Source organism: Bos mutus, chromosome 2 (genome assembly GCF_027580195.1).
Source record: "Bos mutus isolate GX-2022 chromosome 2, NWIPB_WYAK_1.1, whole genome shotgun sequence".
In the NCBI taxonomy this organism is placed as follows: domain Eukaryota; kingdom Metazoa; phylum Chordata; class Mammalia; order Artiodactyla; family Bovidae; genus Bos; species Bos mutus.
Genome location: NC_091618.1, coordinates 43,905,290 through 43,922,055, shown reverse-complemented (window position 1 = coordinate 43,922,055; position 16,766 = coordinate 43,905,290). Strand labels below are relative to the sequence as shown.

Sequence of the window (16,766 nt, the reverse complement as noted above, 5' to 3'; positions counted from 1 at the left end):
ATAGAGATAGAAAATAGATTACTGATTGCCAAGGGCTGGAAAAAAGAAGGAATGCGGAGGGGCGGCTAATGGGTATGAGATTTTTGGGGGGAGTAATGAAGTATTTTGGAATCAGTGATGATCCATTCACAACTTTGTGACTGTAATAAGTCATTGAATTGTATACTTAAAAGGGTGAACTTTTAAAAAAGGTGAGTTTTATGGTATATGAACTATATCTTGAACATGAAAGTCGCTCAGTCATGCCCAACTCTTTTCAACCCCATAGACTGTTCAATTCAGTTCAGTTGCTCAGTCGTCTCCGACTCTTTGCGACCCCATGAATTGCAGCACCCAAGGCCTCCCTGTCCAACACCAACTCCTGGAGTTCACCCAAACTCATGTCCATCGAGTCGGTGATGCCACCTGGCCATCTCATCCTCTGTCTCCCCTTCTCCTCCTGCCCCCAATCCCTCCCAGCATCAGAGTCTTTTGCAATGAGTCAACTCTTCGCATGAGGTGGCTAAAGTATTGGAGTTTCAGCTTTAGCATCATTTCTTCCAATGAACACCCAAGACTGATCTCCTTTGGGATGGACTGGTTGGATCTCCTTGCAGTCCAAGGGACTCTCAAGAGTCTTCTCCAACACCACAGTTCGAAAGCATCAATTCTTCGGTGCTCAGCTTTCTTCACAGTCCAACTCTCACATCCATACATGACCACTGGAAAAACCATAGCCTTGACTAGACGGACCTTTGTTGGCAAAGTAATGTCTCTGCTTTTGAATATGCTATCTAGGTTGATCATAACTTTCCTTCCAAGGAGTAAGCATCTTTTAATTTCATGGCTGCAATCACCATCTGTAGTGATTTTGGAGCCCAGAAAAATAAAGTCTGACACTGTTTCCACTGTTTCCCCATCTATTTCCCATGAAGTGATGGGACCAGATGCCATGATCTTCGTTTTCTGAATGTTGAGCTTTAAGCCAACGTTTTCACTCTCCTCTTTCACTTTCATCAAGAGGCTTTTTAGTTCCTCTTCACTTTCTGCCATAAGGGTGGTGTCATCTGCATATCTGAGGTTATTGATATTTCTCCTGGCAATCTTGATTCCAGCTTGTGCTTTTTCCAGCCCAGCATTTCTCATGATGTACTCTGCATATAAGTTAAATAAGCAGAGTGACAATATACAGCCTTGACATACTCCTTTTCCTATTTGGAACCAGTTTATTGTTCCATGTCCAGTTCTAACTGTTGCTTCTAGACCTGTATATAGGTTTCTCAAGAAGCAGGTCCATAGACTGCAGTCCATGGAATTCTAAAGGCCAGAATACTGGAGTGGGTAGCCTTTCCCTTCTCTAGGGTATCTTCCCAACCCAGGGATCAAACCCATGTCTCCTGCATTGCAGGCAGATTCTTTACCAGCTGAGCCACAAGGGAATTCTAAGAATACTGGAGTGGGTAGCCTATTCCTTCTCCAGTGGATCTTCCTGACCCAGGAATTGAACCAGGGTCTCCTGAATTGCAGGTGGATTCTTTACCAACTGAGCTATCAGGGAAGCTGAATTATATCTAAATAAGTTATAAAAAAAAAAACATGAAAAGAATCAATCCATCCCCCACCAGCATTAGCCAATTAAATTAGAATTTCTGGGAATGGGAGTCAGGCACGTGTTTTTCTTCTTTTGTGACAAATTTTATTTTTTTGTTTATTTGGCTGTGTTGGGTCTTAGTTGGGCAGGTGAGATCTTCCATGCATCATGGAAGATCTTTCCTTGCAGCGCAGGGACTCTTTAGTGGTGGCGTGTAGGCTTCGGGGCACTTGGGTTCAGTTGTTCCTCAGCATGTGGGATCTTAGTTCCCCAACCAGGGATCAAACCAGAGTCCCCTGCATTGCAAGGCAGATTCTCAACCACTTCTCCCTGGGAAGTCCCCAGGGACAGGTTCTAGGTGTACAACTAGGACTGAGAACGATGTAGTGGCACAGTGGTAAAGAATCCATCTGCCAATGCAGGAGATGCAGGTTCAATCCCTGGGTTGGGAAGACCTCTGGGAGTAGGAAATGGCAGCCTACTTCATTATTCTTGCCTGGAAAATTTCATGGACAGAGGAGCCTGGTAGGCTATATAGTCCATGGGGGTCACAAAAAGTCGGCCATGACTGAGCGTGCAGGCATGTGCAGGAGATGAAAATCTATTAGTGATCTATGCAGCTTTGTTTTCCCCAAAGCAGAAACAAAATACTTGAGTTCAGTTCAGTTCAGTTCATTTTAGTCGCTCAGTCGTGTCCAACTCTTTGCCACCCCATGAATTGCAGCACCCAAGGCCTCCCTGTCCAACACCAACTCCTGGAGTTCACCCAAACTCATGTCCATCAAGTCAGTGATGCCATCCAGCCATCTCATCCTCTGTCGTCCCCTTCTCCTCCTGTTCCCAATCCCTCCCAGCATCAGAGTCTTTTGCAATGAGTCAGCTCTTCGCATGAGGTGGCTAAAGTATTGGAGTTTCAGCTTTAGCATCAGTCCTTCCAATGAACACCCAGGACTGATCTCCTTTGGGATGGACTGGTTGGATCTCCTTGCAGTCCAAGGCAATCTCAAGAGTCCTCTCCAACACCACAGTTCAAAAGCATCAATTCTTCGATGCTCAGCTTTCTTCACAGTCCAACTCTCACATCCATACATGACCACTGGAAAAACCATAGCCTTGACTAGATGGACCTTTGTTGGCAAAGTAATGTCTCTGCTTTTGAATATGCTATCTAGGTTGGTCATAACTTTCATGGATTCAAATCCAGTTTCAACTGTAAATTTCATTTTAAGAGATTATTTTATTGACCCTTCAGTATGGATATGTGGGTGTATTGCTTCAAATAACCCTTTTCAAAAAATGCAAATAGGTAGACAATTGTTAGTACACCTCAAAGCAATAGGAAAAAAAATGTATTTTGTGTTGAATTTTAAATCAAAGACACCAAGTGATTTATGACTTTAGATAATTTTGGAAAGTCTTGGTTGCAAAGTTGACTCTCAGTGCTTCAGTGGCCTCTTTTTCAAGTGATTGTAATTTACTTGGGATTTAGTTTTCACTTTGCTCACCATCTGCTCAGTGATACCAGGTAGATCATCCAATGTTTCTAGGCCTCATATAGTCACTACTAAAAAAGGGAATATAATGTCATGTGCTAGGGAATGGGGATATAGTGGGGAAAAAAACAAGCTAGAATAGATATGCTTTCTTTCCTTAAGCAGATTTCAGGTTCTTTGCTTAAAAGAGACAGAACTAGGCGGTCTCCAAATTCTTTGATCATTTACTGAGGATAACATAAAGGTAGAAGACAGACTAGAGAAATAACTCTTGTGGGCCTCTTGGGCCTCTTCCATCTTCTGTGATTTAAAGAAATAAATATGCAAGTGTCTTGGAAGGTTGCCTTCAGAATTTGCTATAGAGGATAAATTCGTTGGGTGACATTTTTGTTACCTCCTTATCCTATTCTTGGAATGGACAATAAAATAAAAATGTTTCAAAACACTTACATTCCTTCATAAAAGGATGAATCATAGCTTAAAATATCAATACAAATCTACTTGTTTATCTATATCAGGTGTTAAAAGCCACTTTCAAGTAAACCACTTGATTAGTAAATTAATACAATTAAGCATGATTAACATGTTAGAAATCTCAGCATAGATTCAAAAATTCCAAATGCATAGCTGTGGTGTTCAATACCAACAGAAGGCCACTTTCTGCCTTCCAAGTGCCTTCCAACATACTCCACTGTTCCATTCAAAGGAGAATGAAAATAATATCAAAATGTAAACATTCAGTGTAATTATCTCCCAAAGAGCTCCTGTGTCTTTGTCTGCCAAGAGAAAGTCTTTGTTGGAGATCTGTTTGTTAATTAACGTATCTTGATTTCAGGAAAAAAAAAAAGTTCTTATATTCTTTTTTCTGTGTGTGTTCCATTACTTTAATTACTTACAAATTAGAAAGTTAGCATGGTTTGTTAGAGTCAGAGCTAGTCTTTAAGTCCCAATTCTACTACAAAGTAGCCCTGGTTTTCAGTTTCATCTTATGATACATGTCCTCCTTCCTTATGGACCTGAAGGAAGAAAAAAATGAGACGTTAGATTGAAAAGTGCTTCAAAATCTAAGAAATCACACAAAGATACTATTATTAATTATTAATACTGGTTATATATGTTACCTATATTAACTTTTGAGTAACCTTAACACCCCATTTCTCACCCATTTTTCACTTAGAGAAAGTTAATAAACCTAGAATTTTTATTTTGCTCAGCAGTCACCATGTATTAAAAAATTGAGGCTAAAGAGAGGAAGCAACTTATGAAACAAGCTGTTGTTGTTTATTCGCTAAGTCATGTCTGATTCTTTTTCAACCGTGTGGACTGTAGCCTGCCTATGGGATTTCCCAGGCAAGAATAGTGGAGTGGATTGACATTTCTTTCTCCAGGGGATCTTCTCAACCCAGGGATCAAACCTGCATCTCCTGTGTTGGTAAGTGTATTCTTTACCACGGAGCCACCTGAGAAGCCCATGAAGCAAGCCAGTGACAAATAGAACTTAGGATGGAGTCCAAACTATCCGTGCTTTCTTCTCCCCTTCTGTCTCTCCTCCCATCCCCATCTCTCTCTCCCTCTTTATCTTTCTTAAGTCTTTATACTCTTTTTTTAAACAAATGATTTTCTGCCCCTCCAGAAAACAAGATTTTGGTGAAGCAGTCGCCCATGCTTGTGGTAAACGACAATGAGGTCAACCTCAGCTGCAAGTACACGTACAACCTCTTCTCAAAGGAGTTCCGGGCATCCCTTTATAAGGGAGCAGATAGCGCTGTGGAGGTCTGTGCTGTGAATGGAAACCACTCCCATCCACTTCAGTCAACAAATAAGGAATTCAACTGCACCGTGAAAGTAGGCAATGAAACGGTGACTTTCTACCTCCAGGATCTGTATGTCAACCAAACAGATATTTATTTCTGCAAACTTGAGGTTCTTTATCCTCCTCCTTACATAGACAATGAGAAGAGTAATGGGACCATTATCCATGTGAAAGGTAATGTACCACTTGGCCAATGTCTGCTCTCAAGTAACGGTTTTCAACTACAGTCTTGAAAACTAGGTCATGATGAGTGGTGGGGGTTGGCTAACTCCCAAAGAGGAAAACCAGAGAGGAGGTCTACACATGTTAAGCTAGTGATATTTTGCATATTTTGTTTCCTCTCACATTCTGCCCCGGGAAGAAGGAAGGAAATGTACTCAAATGCCATTCCCATATCATTTAATGTACTCTATTCTATTTTTCAGAGAAACATCTTTGTCCATCTCCCCGGTCTCCTGAGTCTTCTAAGCCATTTTGGGCCTTGGTGGTGGTAAACGGAGTCCTAGTTTTCTATAGCTTGCTAGTAACAGTGGCTCTTTCTAACTGCTGGGTAAGAGAAGCAACATTGCTTTCATGTAACTTTTCTATTGCATAAGCAATTGGACATATTCAAGAATTTTGCCTGTGTGGCTTATTTTCTGTTTAACATGTGATTATTTTCTTTTTCTCTGCTAGGTTTGAGTAGGTTACCCTGCTAGATTCTCTTTTAGACTATTCAGTTTTACCTGAAATAAAAATCTGATGTGAGTTTTATGTTCCAGAAGCCATTGATTAGGTGGCCAGGCAAGTAAGAAGCTAAACAGGCAAATTAGGGTGGGGGACAAATTAAGGTAGAAAGTTACTTTTCTTTGCCATTTTGCAATGTCATTATGACATATAAAATATGTATAAAAACATAAGTGACTTGGGAATCTAAGCAACTGAAGCCAATGAACAATTTTTGTTCATAGTCAAAAATCATGAGAAATTTGACTACTGAAATTACACATTCAAACCTAGCAAAGAAACTAGGTCTGTTTATCTGAGTCATATTTTTATCTCTTCTGAAGCAGTTAAATTTTGTGAGGCCACGTATGGTGCTGTCATTATGAAACTATAATGGGAGTTAGACTGTTCTGAGCTCTCACTGCTGAATTGGAGTTTACAAACTTTGCAATTGTTCATGCAATTAACTTACAGTGTTTTTCTCTACCCTCAATATTGAACTTTTGGCCTAGGTTTGAACACATATTGATAACCATATATACTGTGAATCAGGGACCTCCTTATTTTCTTTCCTTTTCTTACTCAGAAGCTTGCTGTTCTTGTGTACATGGGGTGGCACTATTCCATATTGTCTTTGAATTTTTTTTTCTAGAAGTCAGATGCATGCATGAATCATTTCCTCAACAAGAGATGTATGTTCCTCAAGGATAAAGACTATTTCTCTTGATATTCACCATCCATCTGGTAGTAAATACATTTAGTTTAGTGTTTCTAGAATACCTATGAATTGATAACCCCTAGAGAGGCCAAACTAAGGACTTAAATGAGTATGCCTGGAGCACCATACTCTTCTCGAAGGCACAGTCCATACATCTGATTTGTTCATGGACCAGTGATTTCTGGGAGTCATGTCACGTTGAAGCCACCCTGTTTACTATAGCCTTGGTGCTGGGCAGGCATGAGTAGAGGGGGAGGACAGTTGGGTTCACAGTCATGCCCAGGATGAATTCAGCCTGTAATCCTTTTAAACTCTTGTTGGTCTGTGGCCAAAGTTTGCCTCTCCCTTGTTTCCCGCATGCTTCTCCCATTTGGGGAGACTAAGGGGCAGATGGACATTTGTCAGGCAGCCTGTTGCCTAACCTGTACCTCCAGCAAGATCTGTAAGCACCAAAGTGGCTGCTTGTTCCTGGAAATCCTTTATACCAGATATTATCTTGAGAATTTGCCTGCCTTGCCTTCTGCAACTTGCCCAGCCCTGATGGGGGCCTTTTATGTAGTAAAATATTGCTCAGGTTCTTCCTCTGATGTTAGTTGAGTCCCTTCATCTTTGTGGATCTTGCTATCTTCATCCAAGATACCTTCCATCTTTGAACCTCTGTGGAGTTTGTCAGCAATATAATTTAGAAACTCAGTTCCTGTTTTTATCTTGATCCCCTTAAAATAACAACTTCTTAATTAAAATCCAGGTGCAGTGTCTTTGGGGGTACATTTTCAGGACAGGTACTCCCCTGTACCATGCTGACCTAGGTCAATGTACTTTCCTAGCTTTGTGAAAAGTAATTTTGGAAACTGTTTTAACTTTTTGAGGCCAGAAGGGTATTGCTCACCATTTAAAATGTATTGTCAATATGCAGTAGAGTATAACCAGGTTATATATTATATAACTAATTATATAACTATAATATATAAAAGTTATATATTATATAACTATAATATAATTATATATTATAATTATATTATATAACTAATATACTAAGTGGCTTGAATTACCCAAAGGGACAAAAGTGGCTTCTCATTTTTAATGTGTTTAAAAAGTAGATTTTCAACTTGGAAATATCATAATGCAATACATTTTTCTTTGGCAGCACTACTAATTCCTAGGGCTTCCCTGGTGGCTCAGATGATAAAGAATCTGCCTGCAATGTGGGAGATCTGGGTTTGATCTCTGGGTCAGGAGGATCCCCTGGAAAAGGGAATGGCTACCCAGTCCAGTATTCTTGCCTGGGAATTCCATGGACAGAGGAAACTGATGGGCTACAGTCCATGTGGTTACACAGAGTCGGACATGACTGAGTGCCTAACACTAACTCCTAGTGAGGTTCATCTTGCTTTGTCTTGAGCAAACTTATTCTGGTCTTGTTCTGTCTCATGAGCTCCCTGAAAATTGGGAAGTCTCGGTGCTTGGTATACCTTATCTTCTTCTGTGGCCTCTTGTGGTTAATGAGGTTACTCAATAAGAAGTAACTTTTATTTGCATCTCAAACATAGGTGTTTGTACTTTCTGACCAAAAGGGGATGAAATAAATATATCTGTATACTTTATTGAATAACACAGGATTTTTCCCTGGGCTTGTCTTTTCCCAATACTGTTACTGTTCAAGTAACCAGCACCTTACTGAGACAGGCAGGCGGATCATTAGGAGTCCCTAGAGTTTAGCCATTTCGGGGGCACTTTTCTAGGATCCTACTTTTGGCTGGTCTGCACTGTGCCTTGGTATAAGCTGCTGTTTTCCGGAACTTCCCGAGGACCTGTGATGTACTGCCTTAAGCAGTTCTAGGCTGAGTGGGTTTTTGGGAGCAGCTGCAAATGCTATCTCAGTTCTTGACCTGTTGCTGACATTTGAGTAAACAAAGAGCTCCCCTCTGCCAGGCAGCCACAGACCAGCACCTGTTACCCTCACTCAATCCTCCATTTGCTCCATGGAGCTGGTAAGCCCATTCTCCTTCTTAGTCTAAAGAAACATTTGAAAAACAGTTTTCTCCTCTATAAATCACACTGTGGGGAATGTGGAGAATGTGTGTACAGGTAGTATCTGTCTTTAAATCCAGTGGGTGTGCTTTTAAAAATCAATTATTAATAATGAATTAATTTGGCTGCAACGGCTCTTAGTTGCATCATGTAGGGTCTTACATTGCCGCACATGGATCTGTAGTTTGGGCTTCAGTACTTGCTGCACCTGGGCTTAGTTGCTCAGCAGTATGTGGGATCTTCAGTCCTTGACCAGGGATCAAACCTGTATCCCCTGAATTGCAAGGTGGATTCTTAACCACTGGGCCACCAGGGAAGTCCCTCCAGTGGGTTCTTGAAGACCATGTCTTTTAAATACATTGTCTTATGTTTACCTGTGTCTTTCTGCTGCTTCCAAGAAATGAATGTGTAAGGATTGGGTAGGAGGAAGAGAAAGGGAGGAGTGGTCCTGAAATCAAAATCACATGTCTGTGGCAGAGAGTGAATGGTGAAGTGTTGAGTGACTTAGTCACCCAGGCATGTAAAGTCAGTGCTCTGCACACATATACACATATGCTACATGCTCATGGACACTGTGGGTTCTGTTTACTGTTCCCAGCCATGCATGTGTCATTTCTATCCCACTGTTGTATTTACAGTTAGGGTGAAAATGACTAAATCTGCTATCTGATAACAGCAAGAGGGTAAGCATGGGAGTGGACTGCAGCAGATTTTTCATAATTTTGGTGCACTCCAGAGAACTTCAGAATCAAGACATCTTCATTATGGGGGTCCTTCTAATTGGCTATAGTTTAATTTGAGCGTCCAGAGGCAAAAACTGTCCTTAGAACTCTGGCAAGAGGAGTCCTCAAAGTTAGAGTAAGTAATAACTTACTAAGTAAGTACTATCCTGCCTCCCAGGATATCAGCAGCAGCCTTTCACATTTATTTCAGGGCAGTTCCTTGCCTCACTTCTTCCCTGCCATAACCCTGTACTCAAGAGGACTCTAGTCTTTTATTTATTGAAAGGATGTAGAACCAAGATGTTTCAAGGGCAACTTCCCTCACACACTTGGTTTCCATAGCTATCTCTCTGAATGAATCCCCCAGTTATGTCTGTATAATGCTGTCCTCTTCTTACTTCCAGCTAGATAATCCGTCCATCATCTCAAATCCCAAATAACCAAAACTGAATTGAGAGCCGCTCTTAAATCTACTTCACCTCTCTTCTTGCCTTATACCAGTGGATGGAACACTATCCTCCTGGTCACACAGGCTCTGATCATCAGTCATCTCTGAGTATGAGTGAGAAGAAGGACCCAAACAGTCTAACAGTACTCATTCTAACTTGATGATGTATTTGTATCCATTGCTTCCTTTTCATTCCTTTCTTTGTCATCATCAGACTTTTCAGATCAGGATTTCTTGGTCTTGGCACTACTGACATTTTGAGCTGGATAAGACTTTGTCGTCAGGAGCTGCCTTGTACAATGTAGGATGTTGAGCAGCATCCTTGGCCTTGACCCACTAGAGACCAGTAGCACTCGTCCTATTTGTGACAACCCAGAATGTCTTCAGATGTTGTCAGATGTCCCCTGGGACAGGGGATAAGGGAACTGGAGGTGTCAAGGATGAGGCTTAGGAGGTCTAGCTTGGGCAACTATATGTAGGATAGTGTCACTCATTGGGATGGGAAACACCAGTAGGGACCAGCCTTCATGCCTTTGACCATGTAGAGTTTAAAGCACCTTTGAGGTCTAATCCAGAGATATAAATTCAGGTGAATAGGTGATAACTGAAGCTGTGAATGTGCATGAAGTTGCCTAGGAGAGAGGATGAGTAGAGGAGAATGCCTAGGACTATGAGGAACTCTAACACTGAATGTCTAGTTAGGGAAGAATGAGTTTGCAAAGGAGGCAAGGAGGCAGTGGCCAGGGAGGTAGGATGAAACCTGGATGGTACCATCTCACAGAAGGCAAAACAGAAGCGTTTCAGAAAGGAGAGAGTAGTGGATCATCTAGAATGCAGCTGAGAGTTCAAAAGATGAGGCTGAAAACAAGTGTTTTGCCAACCTTCAGCACTTAACTCATGGCCCTTTGACAAAGAAGATGGGAAGGGCTCAGGTAGGAGTGCATGGAAATAAGGCCAGTCTTTCGCTTACTTATTCAGGTGTTCATGACATTTCTGTCAAACGTGTTTACTTTTGTATCAGGCCTATGCCAAGAAATAAATTTTTTTTTTTTTTTTTCATTTTAGAGAACTCTGAATCCAGAAATCTGGATGGCTTTCTATTTTTAGAATTTTTATGGGTCTTTTATCAAACAAGTAAATTTTACCAGCACATTGATCCAGAAAAGATGTTCTTAACCCTCAGTCAAAACTTTGCTAAGGTTCATGGTGTATATAGCTCTTGTTCCAGGGTTAGTATCATGCCTATTTCCCTCAGCCCTGGTAGAACTTCATCCAGAGGGAGCTGAGTCTGAGGAACGGAGATGAATGATGCTGTTGTCTTTAACGGAGTGGGTTGCCATGCCCTCCTCCAGGGGATCTTCCAAACCCAGGGATTGAACCCAGGTCTCCCACATTGCAGGTGGATTCTTTACCATCTGGGCTACCAGGGAAACCCTAATGGAAATGTACATACACACAAAGGAACAGGAATGTAACAAGTTGCCTAGAATGTAACACTCAATTAATCTGGACTCCACTGCTATATATTTGTGACCATTCCAGACTCTGGCGGGCTGACGGTCCTCTGGTTAATTATGGGGAAAAATGGCTTCTTTAAGCAAATGGTGAATGTAAGAAGATTGCCATGGGGACACTTAACCTTTTCAAAGGAGGAAGGACCTTTAAGAATATTCACGTATCAACGGTTGATATGTTAATTAGACATGCTTTTGGAATTCATTCACATGGCTGCATTGAGAATACACAGGTGCCTTTCTCTAAAACACTTTCTTCGATTCAAAATTTTCAAGTTAATTTGGAAGAGTCCAAAGTAGTTGGGTTGGATTAACCATCCAAGTCCAAGGTGCTCAGTGAACTCATGGCTTCATTTGACTGGCCATGCTCTGAGTGGTTGTCCCCAAATCTTAGAACTCCTCCCCAGACACCTCTCTCTGTGTCCTGCCCCCTTCTCAATGACACTTCTTTTTTTTCACAGATGAAGAATAAGAGAAACAGGATGCTTCAGAGCGACTATATGAACATGACCCCCCGCAGGCCAGGGCCCACCCGGAGGCACTACCAGCCCTATGCGCCGGCACGGGACTTTGCGGCCTACCGCTCCTGACACGGACGCCTATCCAGATGCAAGCCGGCTGGCCCCTCTTCACCTGCTCAACACCACTGCTCTGGATAGGAAAGGCCTGCCTTGTCTTCAGCCAGCCACCTTGGCCTCCTGTTAGGCCACTGATGCCAAATTTTCTTGAATGACTAGACCGAAGAACGTCATTTTGAGACTTGGAGATGAAGCGAAGGAATACTAGTGCCACAGTCCACATTCAAACTCACTGTGTATTTATTGACTGGATTGAGAGGTTGGGGTGGAAAACCACAAGTGAGTGCATTCTGTTAAGCCTAGAAATCTGCCTCCAGTTCCACTCCTTTCTAACTCACCCACACGTTGTGGTCAAGCGAAGTGTGATGTCGAAAGACGTTTTCGATGGAGAAGAAGTTAGGGAATCACTCCCTTTGAAGAAATGGGGATTTAAGGTGGGGATAGGTTAGAAATGGGGAAGGAGTGGTGAGACGTAAACATTTTTAAAACCATTAAAACACTGTCTCTCACTCATGAAATGAGCCACTTAGTTCCTATTTAATACTGTTTTAGTTTGTAAAGATGTAGATATTCTTTTTGAATTCTGGTCCTATTTGGTCATTTTGACCAAGAGATTCTCTTTAGTCATGGGAGGCAAACCAACTTGCTTTCTTTACTCCCTATGATGGGAACTCAATGTAGTCTTCACAATATGATTTTGAAAGAATAAAGTAGTCCTCCCACACCAAGGAAGAATGTGTCAGGAAATAAGGTCACTATAGGTCAAAAATTATTTGAATACGATGAAGGGCTATTTATTCAGCAGCTCATTTCAGTCCAATCATACAGGGGCCCCTTCTGTTTCATGTATTTTAGATCTGCACAGTTTGTTTCTTTATTGTCTGCATGGAAATCTAAAGTGGGATGCAGAGGGCGCATCCGGAGGGAGAAGTAAAGATGCTGTGAAAGAGGGATGTTAGCATCCATTAGAACAGGAGGATGAGTCCTGAGAAACTTCTGAAGGAGGCAGAACAGAAGGGAATGACACAGTTCTTGCCATGTGCTGAGGGGATGGCCAACATTTGGTGGGAGTTTTCCAGAAACAGCAGGCAGAAGGAGCCATGATGAGAGCTCCTTTCTGGGATTTTTGGGCTTCAGGGCTCAGAGCTCCAGAAATCTGTGGTTCGGCTGCCTGTTTACCCTGGAGACCCTTCAACATGGAAAAATATTTGATGCTTTTGAGATAGCATCAAAGTTCTCAAGACACTCTGCAAGGCCAGACTCTGGACACACTATGGATATTTTTCTGGTTCCAGTTTGAGTCAACTGGAGTATGTCTGGGGACCTTGAAGAACAGCTTTACTGTTTCCATTATAATTTGTTCAGTGCTTTGATTCATTCAGATGTTGGAGAAGTCTAGGTTTTAGAGGCAGGTAGACCTGGTTCATGGAGAAGGCAGTGGCAACCCACTCCAGTACTCTTGCCTGGAAAATCCCATGGACGGAGGAGCCTGGTAGGCTGCAGTCCATGGGGTCGCACAGAGTCGGACATGACTGAATTGACTTAGCAGCAGCAGCAGACCTGGTTCAAGTTCTATTGCTAGTTGGCCTCAGGAGAGTCTCTGCCTTTCTAAAACTCTGATTCTCCAACTATAAAATGAAGATAACGATCAAAAAAGTTTATTTCTATACTATCCTTTCCATGAGGGCATGTCCCCAAGTTTGTCTTTTTTTCCCTGCTTGTCGCTGACAAGTAGTACCATGCCTGACATATGTTAGCTATTATTATTGTTGTGTAGATAACCTATGTATAAAAATTAAACTGGGCAATGACCTGAGAAAGAAAAGACTGTTATAACACAAATTTAAACCCACTACCCAGGGATGAGGTGCTACAAAATTTGAGAGCCTCTAAACTCCCTCACATTCCCTGTTTCAAAATACTTTAGCTTGTAATAAAAATGTACAGCGTTCTGCCTCCCACTTTTATGTATATAAAGAGGTCTCCTCTAACTTTTTTTGGTAACATGTGGAAGAATAGAAATCTTATAATTCCAGATAGAGGATATTGTACTTCAGTTGATTTTAAAATGGGTTTCCCTCCCATAAGTTTAATTATTTCAAAGAAGGTCAAACCTAGCAGTACTTGGGTGAGGAAGAACTGTTGAATTTACATGACACATGTGACACATTGCCAGGCTCTTGGCATACAGAGTTCCTTAATCCAAGTGATCAGATTGAATTAGAAAAGGATAGAGCTAGAGAATTTTTAGAAAGGGTAATGACAAAAAATAATTTAAAAAGTGGAAAGATTTGCTCTTTGGTAATAAATGGTTTTATTTTCTGATGGGAAAAATAGGTCTACTGAAGATGAATCATACTTTAGATTTCTCTTACTCACTCTGAACAGAACCAAAGTAGAAATGTTAACAGGGAAGTCCGTTTTCACTATTACTATAAACCAAGAAATGGTTTAAAAACAGTGGTTGGAGCAAGGCTTTTACAGTTTCAGATATGGCAGTTGTGAAGAAAACAATGCCATTTGCTTCTATTTTTATAAGAGTCTTATAATTAACAGTGTTTCTGTAATTTTTGATTGTGAGCTCACTTATTTGGGGATGAACATGCCAATTTAAAGAGACTTAGTGTACATGATGTTCTGTGTTCAGTGATAAAATTACTGAACTACCATGTACCTGTTTTTAAATTTGTGCTTTAACTGTGTAGAGCAGGTATGCTTTACTTTTGGTGATGAATCTGGAGAAAATCTGTTATTTAAAAAAAGTATGGGATAAACCCTTCTAGTAAATCTCCAGTTTAGTCTTTAAAAAATTCCAGACTTTTAAATATTAGTTTTACTTCAAAGGGAAGTACACTTTTGGATTGTTTGCATGGCTTTAGTCACAGCTTCTCATCAGAGCTTATGTTTATGTCTCTGAGATGTCAGGCTGGGCTTACCTGTGCATTCTGTGTGATGTAAACGCTGAATCCGAAAGATCAGACTTCAGCCTTGATTCCATCTGTTCCTCAGGTTAACTAACTGAGCCACTAGTTCTCATGGTTAATTCAATGGGGATGTTGGTGGTTAAATGGATATCAGATCCCTCATCTCAGCCTTCTGTACTGTTATAGAGGAACCATAGCAGGCCTGGGGACTGACTCCACAGTGCTAACTTTAACTACATGCTGGAGGTTGAGATGGTGGCAAGAATGCACCTGGAACCAAGGGCATCACTGCTGTAGACTTGTTACTATACAGGGCTTGGTATCTGCAAGGCCACTTGAGGCTCAGGAAATCTCTTTCTTATAAGTATACTTTCTGATGCACTCCTCCTCAAATATCACAGACATGTTCCAACCTCAGGGCCTTTACACATACCGTTTCCTCTGTCTGAAACGTCTTCCCCAGATATCTACCTGGCTTCCTCCTTCCTTTTCTTCAGGTTCCTGCTCAAGAGTCACTTTCTACCATTGTGAAATCCCTCCAAGAAACACCTGATTTTCTTGCTTGTTTTTTTTCCATAGCATTTCACAATTTCTTACACATGATTTTTAAACTTATTTGTTTACTGCCTATTTCCCCAAACTAGATCTAAGAGGGATGGTGCTTTGTCTGTTGTCACATCTCCAGTGCCCAGAACAGAGTCTGGTGTTTAACAAATATTGATTGACTGAATGAATGAATGTCACCAGCTTTTATGAATTAATGGCCAGTCTAAAGAAAGTAATCAGACTCTGAGAAGAGAGCCAGTTCTGTTTTCTACTTTCCTATTAGTAAGCTCAAAAATCTACTTTATTCATGAGACAGGAAGTAAAACATATACATAGCCAAACCTGGTGAAAGAAAACCTGATAGCCATAAGTTCATTTACATTTTAGAAATATTTGTGCAGTGAGAAAAACCAATACTGTTAGAGTCATCTTAAAAAGTCATGCTAAGTCAAGATTAAGTCAATTTCTCATTGAATTCTCCAAATTGCCTCTTAATGGAGAATTGACTGTTTTAAACATGCGTTTAGTATAAATCATCTGAAAATGTTGGCTTTGCTGTTAAAATCCTATCCTACTACAAAATCACTGCTCTTTCTTTTCCTTTTTTCTTGACCCACTGAATTCTATAAATGCTTTGCCTGGCTGTGATTCTAAAAGAACTCAAGGATGGGAATGCTGAGGATAGACAGTTTAAGCTTCTCCTGTCATACTCTTGTCTTAACTGAACAGGCCAATGGCATGCAATAGTTTAAAAGAAGAACAATAAACAAAACTGTGACATTTGGAGCAAGTTGAAAAATTCAAATAGGTATATTAATCACCACACACAGTGCTATCCTCTTGGGGGTAGGGAAAGGCCCTTGCACAAGAGACACAGCTATTACTTCATGTAATAGCTACCATTACTTGATTACAAATTGTGCTTTGAGTGTGGCCTGGAGTCACCTAGGTGTGCTATGACTTCATCTCTAAATAGACTATTTTCTTTGTGGAAATGGAGCTCATTAAACTTAAAGATAACCAAAATCTCCTACTCCAAGAAAGACTCAAGTTAGCTAGTAACTCATGAATTTGATTGCATAAACCAAATCAACCAGAAAAGGATAAGTTGGTAAAAAAAAAAAAAAATCAAGCATTAAATGAATAGCCTTAATAAATATTCCTTTACTGGGCTAATAAAACTAGTGTAATCTGGTTCTGTGAAAAGGTTTCAGCCCTTTGAAACTCAAGTGCAAAATGAAATAAATTGCAAACCTTTCATGACTTCACCTAACAGACCTCCCACCCTGTTCTAACTATGTAGCTAAGAGACCAGTGTGCCACAGCCCTGACTTCACTTTTTAAAATCCAGTCTGATAAGAGATTGATTCCTTTTAAAGCAGAACACTTTCTCCTCTCCTTGTCTGGAACAGAGATAATGGATGAGTGAGAAAAAAATCAAAGAAACTTCTGGATCAATCATAATAGGGGCCCTAACCCCTACCCTGGGCTTCCCTGGTGGCTTGACCACCAACCTAAGCAGTAGTAAATGGGATGGTTTGGGAGTTCCCAGAAACTAGTTGGTCATCTTATCTGTGTCTCTTTAGCTGAGGCACCAACTCTTAGCTTTTCAATAGTGGTGCTCAGAAGTTTAGCTCTTCTGGAATGAATCTCAGTGGGTGGTTCTCGGATTTGGCATCCCAAAGGAATGTGTGGCTTTCTCTT

At 40.9% G+C, this 16,766-nt stretch overlaps 1 protein-coding gene across 1 annotated transcript in view; it reads left to right on the top strand.

Annotated features, from left to right (window-relative positions):
- CD28 (CD28 molecule) overlaps positions 1 to 14,611 on the top strand; it is a 36,429-nt gene extending 21,818 nt beyond the window's left edge. The window contains exons 2-4 of the mRNA XM_005904283.2: positions 4,697 to 5,050; positions 5,302 to 5,426; positions 11,476 to 14,611. Coding sequence (XP_005904345.2) covers positions 4,697 to 5,050; positions 5,302 to 5,426; positions 11,476 to 11,604 — 608 coding nt within the window. The 3' untranslated portion in view covers positions 11,605 to 14,611. The remainder of the gene's footprint in view (positions 1 to 4,696; positions 5,051 to 5,301; positions 5,427 to 11,475) is intronic.
- Positions 14,612 to 16,766: the final 2,155 nt, after the last annotated feature.